At 37.0% G+C, this 14,844-nt stretch overlaps 1 protein-coding gene across 1 annotated transcript in view; it reads left to right on the plus strand.

Moving 5' to 3' along the window:
- LOC150081619 (uncharacterized) overlaps nucleotides 1–14,844 on the plus strand; it is a 264,024-nt gene that overhangs the window by 228,884 nt on the left and 20,296 nt on the right. The window contains exon 11 of the mRNA XM_090380266.1: nucleotides 10,391–10,437. Within this exon, the coding sequence (XP_090236392.1) occupies nucleotides 10,391–10,437 (47 nt within the window). The remainder of the gene's footprint in view (nucleotides 1–10,390; nucleotides 10,438–14,844) is intronic.

The raw sequence follows: 14,844 nt of genomic DNA on the forward strand, positions 1-14,844 counted from the left end.
ACTCAGAAACCTATGGCAGATGTAATCAGGTCACAAATTAGGTTAGGCAGGCGAAGGCAGATTATGAGAAATCTTTGGCAAAGGATGCTCAGAAAAACAGCGAGGATTTCTTTACTTATATAAACTCTAAAAGGAAGGGGATGAATCTGATTGGTCCACTTGATATCGATGGTTCGACTGTTGATGATCCTGCTCAGATAGCAAACAAACTGAATGAGTATTTTACATCAACATTCACACACATGAGGAGTTATTAAGGTTTGAAAATGGCAGAAGGTTATCAAATTGTAGCACGGTGCTTAATGATTTTGTAATAACTGAGAGCAAAGCAGAGGAGAAATTGTTGAAGTTAAACATAAGAAAAGCCACCTGGGGTGGATGGGATCTATCCAGTTATATTAAAGAAGGCGGCTAAGCAAACCCTTAGCCATAATTATGAGAGCATCCTTGGACTCATCCCCACGGACTGGAGATGTGCAAATGTATCTCCAATTCACAAAGAAGGATCGAAGGATGACACGAGTAATTACAGACCAGTTAGTTTATCTTCTGTTCCTGGTAAAATAATGGAGTCACTGGTTAAAGATGCATTGCAGGATCATCTAGCATTAGCATTAGCATCAGTAGAGGCATATGATGCAAGAAAGCAAGCTTATTCAGCATCAGCCAAAAAAAAAAAAAAACAACCACTACTCCCATTTCACCCCTCCGTTCTTCGAAATACCTTTCCAGCTGAGCCTTAAATTTATTTAGGCTATCAACTTCAACAACAAGCGATGGGAGTCTATTCCACAAACCAACTGCCCGCTGGCTAAAGGCAAATTTCCGCACATCTATCCGACATCCGTCCTTCCCCAATTTGAATTTATGCCCTCTCAGGTGATTATTCTGAGCAAGAGGAAGAATCCCATCGGCATTGAGCATGCTCAAGCCATTCAAAGCCTTATACACCTCTATAAGATCACCTCGCCGATGCCTAGTCTCCAGGCTCTGTAATTTGCAAAACTTAAGCCTTTCTTCGTAAGAGAACCCTTTGTTCCATTCACTAATCTTGTTGCCCTTCTCTGTACTCGTTCGAGCAGCTCTACATCCTTCTTGAAATGAGGCCTCCAGACCTGTATACAGTACTCAGTGTGGCCTGACCAATGCCTTATACAAGGGAATAATCACATCCTTATCCCTGCTAGAAAAATTCCTGTATATCATTGACAAGACACCATGAGCTACTCTTGCAGCTCGTCTGCACTGCTCAGAGAACTTCATATCTGCCTGCACAATTACCCCCAGGTCCTTTTCATTCTCTACCACTGTCAGCGTAGTACCACAGAGTTGATACGTTGATCTTGGGTTACTGTTTCCCATATGTAGTACTTTACATTTGTCAATGTTAAACTTCATTTGCCACCTCTCAGCCCATCTGCTCAACCTTTCCAGATCCTGTTGCAGCAGCATAGTATCAGTAGTGTCCTTAACAACCCTGCCAACCTTGGTATCATCTGCAAACTTGGACATTAAGCCTGATACACCATCATCAATATCATTTATAAATACAGAAAACAACAATGGACCCAACACTGAACCCTGAGGAACTCCACTAATAACATTAGTCCACGTTGAGCAGTGTCCATTGATAACCACTCTCTGTCTTCTGCCACTCAACCATCCCTTTATCCATAGCAGCAATTTGCCTCCAATGCCACACTTCTCCAATTTGTGCAGCAGTCTTCCATGCGCAACAGTATCAAAAGCCTTTCTAAGATCCAAATATATAATATCAAAGTTATTCCCTGAATATCAAAGTTATTCCCTGCATCCAGTTCTTTTGTGACTACATCATAGTATCCAATCAAATTGGTCAGACAAGACCTGCCCTTAACAAAACCATGCTGTGTCTGAGCTATAACTGAATTCTTGTCTAGATGATCCTGCAGTGCTTCTTTAACCAGTGCCTCCATTAATTTTCCTGGAACCGAAGTTAAACTAACAGGTCTATAATTACTTGTGTCAGCCTTTGATCCTCCTTTGTGAATTGGGGTTACATTTGCACATCTCCAGTCCATGGGTACCTCCCCTGAGTCCAAAGAAGCTCTCATAATTATGGCTAGGGGTTTGCTTACTTCCTTTGCTGCCTCCTTTAATATAACTGGATAGATCCCATCCATCCCTGGTGCCTTTTTAATGTTTATCCTCAGCAATTTCTCCTGCACTTTCCTCTCAGTTATTAGAAAATAATCTAGCTCACTGCCAATGTTTACTTCACCTACGACATTCCCCTTTCTGAATAACTCCTCATGTGTGAATGTAGATGCAAAATACTCGTTTAGATTGTTAGCCACCTGAGCAGGATCCTCAACTGTTGAACCATCAACATCCAGTGGACCAATCTGATTCATCCCTTTCCTTCTTGAGTTTAAATAGGTAAAGAACTCTTTTCTGTTTTTCTTTGCGTCCTTTGCCAAGGATTTCTCATAATCTGCCTTTGCCTGCCTAATCTCCTTTGTGACTTGGTTACAGACCAACTTATATCTATCATAGGCTTCCATGTCACCCATTAATTTGTATGTATCCCATGCATTTTTCTTCTCTGCCATATGTCTCATTAGTTCATCTGACAACCATTTAGGCCTGAACCTTGAACAATATTTCTTGGTTGGTATGTAAAGCCTGGTAGCTTCCAAGATTAGTTCCTTGAATGCTTCCCATTTTGAATTTGCTGTTGGTAACATCATCAGTTGGTCCCACTGTATAGAATTTAAATACTGTCTCAGACCATCATAGTCGCCTTTACGAAAGCAAAAACCCTTCCCTTTGCCTCTGATGGTAGTTACCTCCTTGAGTAAATCCCACTTCAGCACACTGTGATCACTGCCACCCAGTGGTTCCTTTATCTGCAGATTCCTAATGCATGAAAAATCACTACTGATAATCAGATCAAGAGTATTACTCCCTCTAGTTGCCTCCCGAACATGCTGGTGTAGAAAACAATCATCCAATAAATCCACAAAAGCCCTGCTAGTGTGTGAGTGACCAACCCACAAATTCCAGTCAATATCTGGGAAATTAAAATCCCCCATTATAAGACTCTCTGATTTACTGGCCCATTCTATTTCCCTGTACAGTATCTTATTATACTCATCAGAGTCATTAGGCCTATAGCACACTCCTACTCTCAATTTTGATTTACCTATGCTTATGTCACACCAAACTGACTCGACACTGCCCTGTCCATCAATGTCGACTGGCTTCACTTCCTTGGATTTTATGTGTTTTTTAACTAATAGCATAACCCCTCCTGTCCTGTCTATCCTTTCTATACACATTGTACTCCCCAAATTCCAGTTCTGCATTCCTTATATCTGTGTGACACCACGTCTCTGATATTTAGACAAGACTACAGCAATAATTCAGACACAGCATGGATTTGTTAAAGGAAAGTCTTGTCTGTCAAATTTGATAGGATATTATGATGTGGTTACAAAGGAACTGGATGCAAAAAATAATTTTGACATCATACATTTGGATTTCAGGAAAGCTTTTGACACTGTTGTGCATGGAAGACTATTGTACAGATTGGAGCAGAATGGTATTAAGGGTAAGTTGCTACAATGGATAAAAGGATGGTTGAGTGGAAGAAGATAGAGGGTGGTAATCAATGGTTGTTGCTCTTCGTGGACTAATGTTATTAGTGGAGTCCCACAGGGTTCGGTATTGGGTCCACTGTTGTTTTGTATTTGTATCAATGATATTGATGAAGGTATATCAGGCTTAGTGTCGAAGTTTGCAGATGATACAAAGGTTGGCAGGGTTGTTAATGACAGTAATGGCAGTGTGCTACTGCAACAGGATCTAGAAAATTTGAGCAGATGGGCTAAGAAGTGGCAACTGAAGTTTAACCTTGACAAATGCAAAGTACTGAATATGGGGAGAAGTAACCCCAGAGAAACGTACCAACTGTGTGGTACTACGCTTAAGGTGGTAGAAAATGAAAAAGACCTGGGAGTAATTGTGCAGTCAGATATGAAGTTTTCTGTGCAATGCAGACAGGCGGCCAGGGCAGGTCATGGGGTTTTGTCAATGATATAAAGGAATTTTGCTAGCAGGGAAAAGGAGGTGATTGCCCCTATGTATAAGGCAATGGTCAAGCCACGGCTTGAGTACTGCGTACAGGTCTGGAGGCCTCATTTTAGGAAGGATGTAGATTTGCTTGAGCGTGTACAGAGAAGGCCAACAAGATTGGTGAGGGGAATGAAGGGATCCTCTTACCAAGAGAGAGGCTTAAGTTCTGCAAATTGCAGTGGCTGGAGACTAGGCACCTGCGCGGTGATCTGATTGAGGTGTATAAGGCTTTGAATGGGTTGAGCACGCTGAATTCTGATGGAATCCTTCCACTTGTTCAGATTATGAATCTAAGGGGGCATAAATTCAAATTAAGAAAAGACAGATGTAGAATAGATTGTGCGGAAATTTGCCTTTAGCCAATGGGTGGTTAATTGCTGGAACAAACTTCCATCTGTTGTTGTTGTGGAAGTTGATAGGTTAAATAAATTTAAGGAGGAACTGAACAGGCATTTGGAGGGAATGGTGTGATTTTTTTTTTTTTTTTTTTGGCTGATGCTGCATAAGCTCATACACTTGCTTTCTTGCATCACAAGCCACTACTACTACTAATCATCGGACAAGTCATAAATGTTCCAGTCGACGTGAATAATATGGTCAGAGAGTTGCCTTGTGCTTTAGACGACGATTATGCATTCAACGTTCACATCAAGAAGCATTTGATTCATTAATCAACTTACTTGCAAGGATATGCGAAAAAAGAAACGGTCAAATCATGGCTAAGGTATTTAATCAATACTCCTCTGTATAAACGTTATAACATCGTAGTCGATCGTCAGTTACTTGCTACAGTTTCATTGAGAGTTACCAAGATCATGACGTCTGAAAGTGACATCGAATTACTTATGGCACAGCAACATGCGTTACTTTTGAATGAAGACAAATATCTTGCAGTTGCTCCTGGGCAACACACTCAACCGATGTCAATAGTTTATGATGAACATGCTGAGGAACTGTTGTTTCCAGTGATACGTAAATTTAAATTTACGTGAACAAAGAACAAAAGTTGGATATGAAAACTTACTTGGATGTTATTCGCTCAGGATTGATGAGACCTACTGTTCTAATGAAAAGAAATATGACATAACTTTGGACAAATACCTTCAATCATTGGATAGCTGGTATATTAAATTCGAACATGGATTTACAGTTCATACACGAGGAATGTTCATGCACACTATACGTTATAGAATATGTTAACAAAACCAACAGAGTCATAAGCAATTTGCATTGAGAGTTGAGCAAATTGAAGAAGAGTATCCAGATCAAGGCTACACAGACTTGTTAAAACGAATTAGCATTAAAAATTTGAACAGTGTTGAAATGAGCTTGCAAGAGGCAGCTTGGTATTTGCTTCGCCAGCCAATGTGAGGCTAGTAGAGAAGTTGTGTACATTCCAACTACTTGGTCTCATGAGTGTCAGAAAAGTAAGAAGAGCAAGAAGCGAATGGCTGAAGAAAATCTTGATGATGATTCTACCAACATATGGAATGAAAATATACAGAAATATGAGAAAAGACCAAAAGATGGAGAGCTCGGTCATCTTTGCTTGGCTGATTTTGCAGTGAATACAATGTTGTGAAGGGACAATGTAAACCTAGAAAACAGATGCGAATCATAAGGTATCGCTGCTATGAAATGTCTGAATTGGCAGAGTATAAAGATGCGATGGTTTTACTTTACTGGCCTTTTGAAAATGAAATGGTTGATATCCTAGATTCAAACAAGTTTCTTCAGATATACGATGAAAATGAAGATTACTTTATATTGACAAAACATTAGAGTATTGCAGAAAACTTTGCATCGAAATGGGCAATAAAGAGGATGCTCGAGCGAAATGCGAGGAATATGTTCAAAGTCGAATTGCAGAGGATGCTAATAACAGACTTCAAGAGAATAATGATGGTATCGAAATGATTTCGGCAAACTCGCTCTCCGCTGTGGTATGTCTGTGAGATAATGTCATGACCAGTGACGATTACTGCAAGTTGGTTTCAACGAAGAATAGAGAACAAAGCGAGTTGATTCTTGAAGTTATACATCTAATAACAGATCGAGCTAACACAACACTGCCTCAAATATTCTTTACTGCTCCGGCAGGCTGTGGCAAGACCTTGAAAATTATGACAGAAACTTACAATCGCTTAAGTCAGGCGCACAACTCGCTTAACACCGCATTCATCACCTGTGCATCGATGGGGAAGGCGGCCATAGCGATCAGTGGCACTACAGTTCATTGGGTGTTCAAAGTTGATATGATGCGAATACATGTTGGTCTTGCTCAAGAAACTTTACACCTCTATCACAATGCATTTCAGAACGTTCAAGCAGTATTCATCAATGAAGTTAGCATGATCGGAGCTGACATTTTACATACGATCAACGCCAGACTGCAAGAGATCACCGGAAAATTTGATCGAGAGTTTCGTCGTTTAGATATCATATTTTGCAGAGATTTGCATCAGTTTCTGCCAGTGAATGCAAGGCAAATATTCAAGCCTCATAAGAATTCCATCGGTGGTGCAATTTTGTGGCAGTCTCTCAGTTTATTTCCACTGGTTTGAGTGATGAGACAGTGTGATGTTGTATTCTCCGGCATATTAACTAAAATTGGAAATGGCGAAACATTAGATGTTGAAGAAAAGAAGTTAATCGAAAGTCAATTTAGAACACGAGACTTTGTCATGAAGTACCAAATGCTGTTCGTTTGTTTCATCGTAACAATGATGTTGTTCAATATAACGCTCAAGCATTGGAAGGAAAAACCACCATTGATTGTACAGCCGACAATCACCTCACCAGTTACAAGAGTCATGAACAGTTGACTAGTATGCGAACAAAACTCCATGAAATGAGCTTAGCAGAGACCAGAGGTTTGCCATACATATTGCCTCTGTCGACTGGAAAACCTTACGTGCTCACTACAAACATCAGTGTTGAAGATGGTTTGGTCAATGGAGCGATCGGAACTTTACAGCACATTGAGATGGAAGAAACAGAAATCAAAAGATTGTGGTTACATTTCAAAAGCAAGAATGTTGGAACTAAGAGTTGTCTCAAGTCTCGCATGCACATATTGTTGCATCGTGGCGTATTAAAATCTGGCTGGACTTCAATTATGAGAGACATTCCACCGCAGTATCTTTCAAAAGCCAAATGCTTCAGTGCAAAAGAATCAAATTTCCTTTGGTTGAAGCTTGTGCCATGATGGTTCATTAATCTCAGAGTGTAACTTTCAAAGAAATCATATTTGATTATGATAAGAGTCTCGAACAGCAACTGGTATACGTTGCATTATCGAGAGTTAAAGCATCGATGGCCTATACATCAGAAATAAAAAAGACTACTTTGTATTCTACCATGCTCGTGGTTGTAACGCACCTAAGATGCAAAATCTTCGAACTGAATTGAAACATTTGAATAACCATCATTTGGAAACACTCTCTACAACCTCATTACAATTTTGGGATCAAGTTGCTTCGTCGAGTTTCAGAATGGTATTGTTGAATACACAGAGTTTGAAACTTCATAATGAAGACATTGCAACTGATCCAATTCTCATGGAATTGAATATCTTGGCATTAAATGAAACATGGCTTGAAAACAATGAAAATGTTGATGTTTGAGGATACAAACATATCACACAATTCAAAAGACCTTCTGTGCGATCTGGTGGAGTTGTAATATACAATAAAGTTGAATCGACAATATGTTCACCACATATTCTCATTACCGTGGATGCAGGCTCGCTAAAGCAAATGACTGGTACAGATAATTGTGGCGACATTTGTGCAGCTGAAGTTGAAATAAATGGACCGAAGACTTTGCTTGTAACATTCTTCATCTCAACTAATTCAACATTGGAGCAGATTATTGTTTTCTTAATATCCAATCTAGTGATTTATATGCCAAAGTTTGGAGACATACCTAAAGTAAGGAAATTAAACTTTCAAAAGATCCCAATAATTTTAGTGGGCAAATTCAACATTGACATTAAGAAACCTAAAAATGCTCCATTCCTCGACTTCATGGAATCAACATTCAATCTTAAAACTCGCATCAGATCCTACAAAATCTACTGCACATGGTCAATCATGTATCGACTTGGTTGTTGCTGTTGTTGTTATTATGGGAGTTTAATGGCGCATAAGCTACTATGGCTATAATGCGCCTTATCAACTTGGTCTTCAATCGCAATGTTAATAGTTTGAATTGTTTCAACTATGTATCCTACTTTGGTTACCACAAACTTTTATTGTTGATTGTAAATGAAAATACCGAATAAAATAAAACTGATTTTATTAAGCTTAAATTGTATTTTTTCATTTCTAAAATGTCAAATTCCATAAAATATGAAATTTGACATTTTATTAGATATGCATATCTGCTAATTGTCCACCACGTCTGCCCATCCACTAGAACAACTTAACTCCCAGTGGATGGATTTTTGTGAAATTTTATATTTGGGCATTTTAAAAATATTTAATATCAGACAAATAGAAATCTGAAATTTTTATTTCTTTTTACCATACAATTGGTATGTAAAAAAGAAATTCATAGATTAAATATCATTCTCATATAGTATTGTTAACTTTAGACAGTCCATGTATGCTTTGAGTGTATTGTCATGTAAGACGTGAACATGATATCATTTTTGAACATATATAGAGAGAAAAGAGACTGAAAAAAAAATCACACATGGAAGGAGAGTAATAAATATTATACAGTTGTAATTAAACTGAACAGAAGTTTAGAGAACATGGAACTATAGTTTTGTTTAGTCTTTTGTAAAGTTACAATCTTAGTAATTAATTCATAAAGAAATAGCTGTATTGACTTTTCACATCTATTTATCACAGAAAAAGAAAAAAAAGTAATATATATATATATATATAGTCTGTTATTGTATAATATGCTATAATAATTGTTTATCTTGCTATAATAATTGTTAATTAATTTGCCTTATTCATTATATATATAAAAAAAAAAAACTTACCTGAAATGTGTACATCAACTAACTTAACACCATGTATATCAACTGACTTGATAATGTACGTAGTATTAACACTGTACATTAGTTAACTTGTTTAAAATGTAGACAGTCATAGCTCTGTAACTGTTCACAATTAGACATATTTTTATATAAACTTCATTTTTTTTTTTATTTATTATTATTTTTTTTCCAGTTTCAGAATTGAAACTGGTCCCTCATGGAAGAACAGTTCATTTTATGAACACTGTATGTAAATGAGAGTGTTTCAGGCATTGCTTAGATGTAATCATTTTCAAAATTTCAGGACTTCAAACCCTTCTGTCAAATATCATATCAATAGCACACATTCTCTCTGTTCTTCTCAGACAAAAAAGAAAAGAAAAAAAAAAAAAGCTATATTAATGACACGATGATGAACACATTAATGAACATCATGTGGTGAGGTTTTATAAACACTTCTTGAGTGCAGTATAGAAAACTGTGGGCATGTCATTTGATAATAAAATGTGCTTGAAATGTAATGAAATCCATACATTACTTAATTTGTTTAATTTTAATATTTTAGTCTTATTTACTCTAAGGTGTATTCTATCTTAAAAAACAAAAAGTGAAAGTTTTAATGGTTTTGAAAGAGCTGAAATAAGTAACTGACCAGGTTTTAAAATAGTGCTAAAGGATTAGACAAGTTTGCTGATTAATTTTCCTGATTTAGTCAGATAAATAAGTTTCTATTTGGAATAATAATGAAAAACATTTACAAAATTACAAAAAAAAAAAAAAAAAAAAATTGAATCGGGAGGATTCAGCTCAAGAAACATGAAGTTTAAGGTTTTATGAAAATTTTTAAAACTGTGAAGTTTATAGTACTTGTAAGGCACTCATGTCTTACACCTGGGTGCCTCCGTAGTCAGGTGGGCAGGAGCAGCAATGCGTAGCACACGCTTCTTGATTAGACTGGGGTTCAAGCCCTTGACCACCAAATACGGAGGATGCAGAAAGGTCAGAAAATAACCACCGCATATCCCCGGAGCAATATGGTCTTAGTTGCTAATGCTCCTAAAAAAAAAACAAATAATAAATAAATAATAAGTCTTACACCTGAACACTTTTTTTTTTTTTTTTTTTTATAGATGCAAGCTATTTGTGTTAGTTGATTAAAAAGCAGCGTGATCTTTAGAATTACCAGTATTCTTTCTTTAGTGTAAATTTTCTTTTTCAAGTAAAAATTTCTAAAATTTTTTAAAAAACTTATTGCTTATTGTTGGCATATTATCATTTTAGTCTGAAAGATGTCCATTGTCTGTTAGGAGTGAAAGCAAGCATGTAGAGTAAGTCTTAATTTCTGTGTTTTTGTTTTTTTGTTTTTCATTGTGAAATTTATTGAATAATAAGCAAATGCACAGTAACTGTATTCTGTTAATTTTATATGCTATATTATGTTGTACACCATATAAACAGTTTAATTTTGTAGAATATTATTTTGTTTCTTTGCTCTTCATTTTTCAGTGACTAAAAAAAAAAAAAAAAAAATTAATATCAAAATTAATGCTACACCTACCTCGGTAATGATTCATATACATTATAAATTCACTCAGTATATGATTATTAAGGGAGGATACCTCTGTGACAGTGGTTTCAGTCACTGCTCATTTGGAAAATTCTGGTTTAAATCTCATTGTCACACAGGTATTCTTCTGTAACAGTGGATTTGCATTGTTAGATCTTCTAACAATGCACATTGATAGTATTGGAACTAACCTGTATCAGAACTCTTATTGTTCTATTAGGATGAAAAAGTCATAAGTTGGGATTCAGCATGAAAGCGAATTTTACCAAGGAATGATGAGAGGGAGTTTATGAATTGAAGTATGTAATGTTCCAGTCTGGAAAGATTGTGAAAGGCTTATGGGGTAAAATTTTTTTCAGCATGTCCTACACTTGTTGAAAGATAGGAACTGCTTTTGTAGAGATGAGATAAATTTGAATAGAAGAGTTGCAAGAAAATTTGCTTATACTGTTGAGGCAGTGGCAAGTGTTTTGGGTAACTGCTACTTGCAGTGAAATTGTATGGGATATACAGACCAATGATTTTATCATGACTAATTGGAATAAGTATACAGTGGACAGCACTTATTGTGACCACTTTGTGATACAACGTAATTGATAACATTAATGTACGAAAAAAGAATGCAACTGTTCAGCACTGTTGATGCAGAGCAGAAATGTGTACATAAAAAGGTGGATGTGGATGGAGAAAAAATAAAACAATAAAAAATACTTTTATTTGACTGTTCACTATTTCTTCAAAAAAGTTATTAATAAAAATGAAACTGTCACAGTGTTTCTGGAAATTATACAAATCCATAAAATCAAATAAAGAAAATATTAAAATCAAGAATCATGCTCCACTGTAAAGTACAAATACAATAAAAAAAAGAAGTACAAATGCAAATACAAAGAAAGTACAAATACAATGCTTTCATTTACAGAATAATGACACTAACAGCCATATGAACTGTGGGAAGCAACAGCATATACTAGACATGCAATGTGTTGGAGTTAAAGGGGCAAAAAATTGAACTTATGTAATCACTTCCATTGCACATATGCAAACCATAATAAGACAAAAAAGCAATGACATAAACAGAAGCATAGATTACAATAAACATTTTTTATATGTATTAGTATATATATGTGATTGGAAATTCACAGAAGTGATAACATTACGTGAATGATAACATTATCCTTGATCACAATACGTAGCATACATTGTACTTAATTCTTACACTACTTATTTATTATTTTTTTTGAATCATTTATAAACAAATTTTAATATATTAGAATAGAAATTCTAATAATATGTTAGGATAAACTAAACTTGAATTTACAGCATTGCTCCTTATTATTTACCAAAATTTTCAATACATACTTAATGTACATCGTGATTTACATTAAACTCTGTAAAATCTACACACTGAGGGTGATGGTAGATGGCTCTCTGTCTTCTAACTTCTCCACTAATGCTGGTGTCCTCCAAGGTTCAGTTTTTTTTCTTCCACTCTTTTCTTCTTTTATATTAATGACCTTCTTCGACCTTCTTGACCGGAAATCCTATCCATAGTTTTGCGATGATAGCACATTGCATTCCACTTTCAAGTTTGAGAAACCTCGCACTGCTCAATCTGCTTCAACTTCTCGAATATCTGCTACCAATTGCTTAAATGCCAATCTCCAGGTAATTCTCCAGTGGGGCAAAGACAATTTAGTTGATTTCAATTCCAAAGGAGGCAGCAAAGGAAGTAAGCAAACCCTTAGCTATAATTATGAGAGCTTCCTTGGACTCAGGGGAGGTACCCATGGACTGGAGATGTGCAAATGTGACCCCAATTCACAAGGGAGGATCAAAGGCTGACACAAGTAATTATAGACCTGTGAGTTTAACTTCTGTTCCCGGAAAATTAATGGAGGCACTGGTTAAAGAAGCACTGCAGGATCATCTAGACAAGACTTCAGTTATAGCTCGGACACAGCATGGTTTTGTTAAGGGGAAGCCTTGCCTGACCAATTTGATTGGATACTATGATGCAGTCACAAAAGAACTGGATGCAGGGAATAACTTTGATATTATATACTTGGATCTTAGAAAGGCTTTTGATACTGTTACACATGGAAGACTGCTGCACAAATTGGAGCAGTGTGGCATTGGAGGCAAATTGCTGCTATGGATAAAGGGGTGGTTGAGGGGGAGAAGACAGAGAGTGGTAATCAATGGACACTGCTCATCGTGAACTAATGTTATTAGTGGAGTCCCTCAGGGTTCAATATTGGGTCCTTTATTGTTCTCTATTTATAAATGATTGATGATGGTACATCAAGCTTAATGTCCAAGTTTGCAGACGATACGAAGGTTGGCAGGGTTGTCAAGGACACTACTGACACTATGCTGCTGCAACAGGATCTGGAAAGGTTGAACAGATGGGCTGAGAGGTGGCAAATGAAGTTTAACATTGACAAATGTAAAGTACTACATATGGGAAACAGCAACCCCTGAGCAACGTGTCAACTCTGTGGTACTACACTGACAGTGGTAGAGAATGAAAGGGACCTGGGGGTAGTTGTGCAGGCAGATATGAAGTTCTCTGAGCAGTGCAGACGGGCTGCAAGAGTAGCTCAAGGTGTATTGTCAATGATATATAGGAATTTTTCTAGCAGGGATAAGGAGGTGATTATTCCCTTGTATAAGGCAATGGTCAGGCCACCCCTAGAGTACTGTATACAGGCCTGGAGGCCTCATTTCAGGAAGGATGTAGAGCTGCTGGAACGAGTACAGAGAAGGGCAACAAGATTAGTGAATGGAACAAAGGGTGCTCTTACGAAGAAAGGCTTAAGTTTTGCGAATTACAGTGTCTGGAGACTAGGCACCAGCGAGGTGATCTGATAGAGGTGTACAAAGCCTTGAATGGTTTGAGCATGCTCAATGCTGATGGGATTCTTCCTCTTGCTCAGAATAATCACCTGAGAGGGCATGAGGAAAGACAGGTGTAGGATAGATGTGCGGAAATTTGCCTTTAGCCAGCTGGTGGTTGGTAGGTGGAACAGACTTCCATCCCTTGTCGTGGAAGTTGATAGCCTAAATAAGTTTAAGGCTCAGCTTCACAGGTATTTCGAACGAACAGAGGGGTGAAGTGGAAGTGGATATTTTTTATTTATTTATTTTACTTATTTTTTTTTTTTTGGCTGATGCTGCATAAGCTTGCTTTTTTGCATCAAATGCCTCTGCTAATGCTAATGCTAACTCAGTCTTGTCTTATATCTCGCAGAAAGGATTCTTCTGCTCCTATGCTTATCTTTAGTGACACTCCGATTTCTAGGCAAAATGATATATCTCTTTTGGGGATTATCCTGACTTCTAATCTCTCTCTCTTGGCACAAATACATAACAAATATTGCTTCCTCTGCATCTAAAAAACTTGGTTTTTCTCTTTCACTCTCGGCGTTACTTTTCTTCCAAACAGCGTTCACTCTGTACAAATCTCAGATCTGCCCTACCACAGAATACTGTACCCACATCCTGGGCAGTGTCCCCATAACCTCTCTTAGGCTTCTAGATTCCATTCAGAAGAGGGCTGTTAGGTTAATTAATGACATCTCTAACAGAGTCTCTCCACTCGCTGTCTCATAGATGTACTGTTTCTGCTGCATGCATTTTCTACAGATACTTCCATGGGCACTGTTCTTCTGAATTGGCTTCTATAATTCCTGCTCTCTTTCATTAATTAATATTTTACTTAATTTTTAATTGCGTTAAATCGATTTTTAATTGTGTTCAATTGATTTTTAATTATTTCTTACTGTAATGTAAGATTTTCGATTTTTTAATTTTCTGGAGAGTATCATACGGATGTGTTCTATGTATCATATTGAGGTTAACTTCTCTTATTCTTTTACAAAAAACTTTCAAAACAGTCTGAATGCGTGCTGCCACCAGCGCCAACATCCATTTACTGTCCAACTTCAAACTCACGGAACCAACTTTTCACCTTCCTCGTTTATTCATTTAACTGCCATTTTCTGGAACAACCTTCCTTCATACAATTGGATAAATTGTAGGATTCCTTAGTGTACCGATTTGATTGACTTAATAAATAGTAGCAATAGCTTAATTTTCAGTACTTACCTTAATATAATCTGCAGTTTGGCTTAGACTGAATAAGGTGGAATAGACTAAAAATTGG

This window comes from Mastigoproctus giganteus, chromosome 8, assembly GCF_048544385.1.
Source record: "Mastigoproctus giganteus isolate SK-2022 chromosome 8, ASM4854438v1, whole genome shotgun sequence".
In the NCBI taxonomy this organism is placed as follows: domain Eukaryota; kingdom Metazoa; phylum Arthropoda; class Arachnida; order Uropygi; family Thelyphonidae; genus Mastigoproctus; species Mastigoproctus giganteus.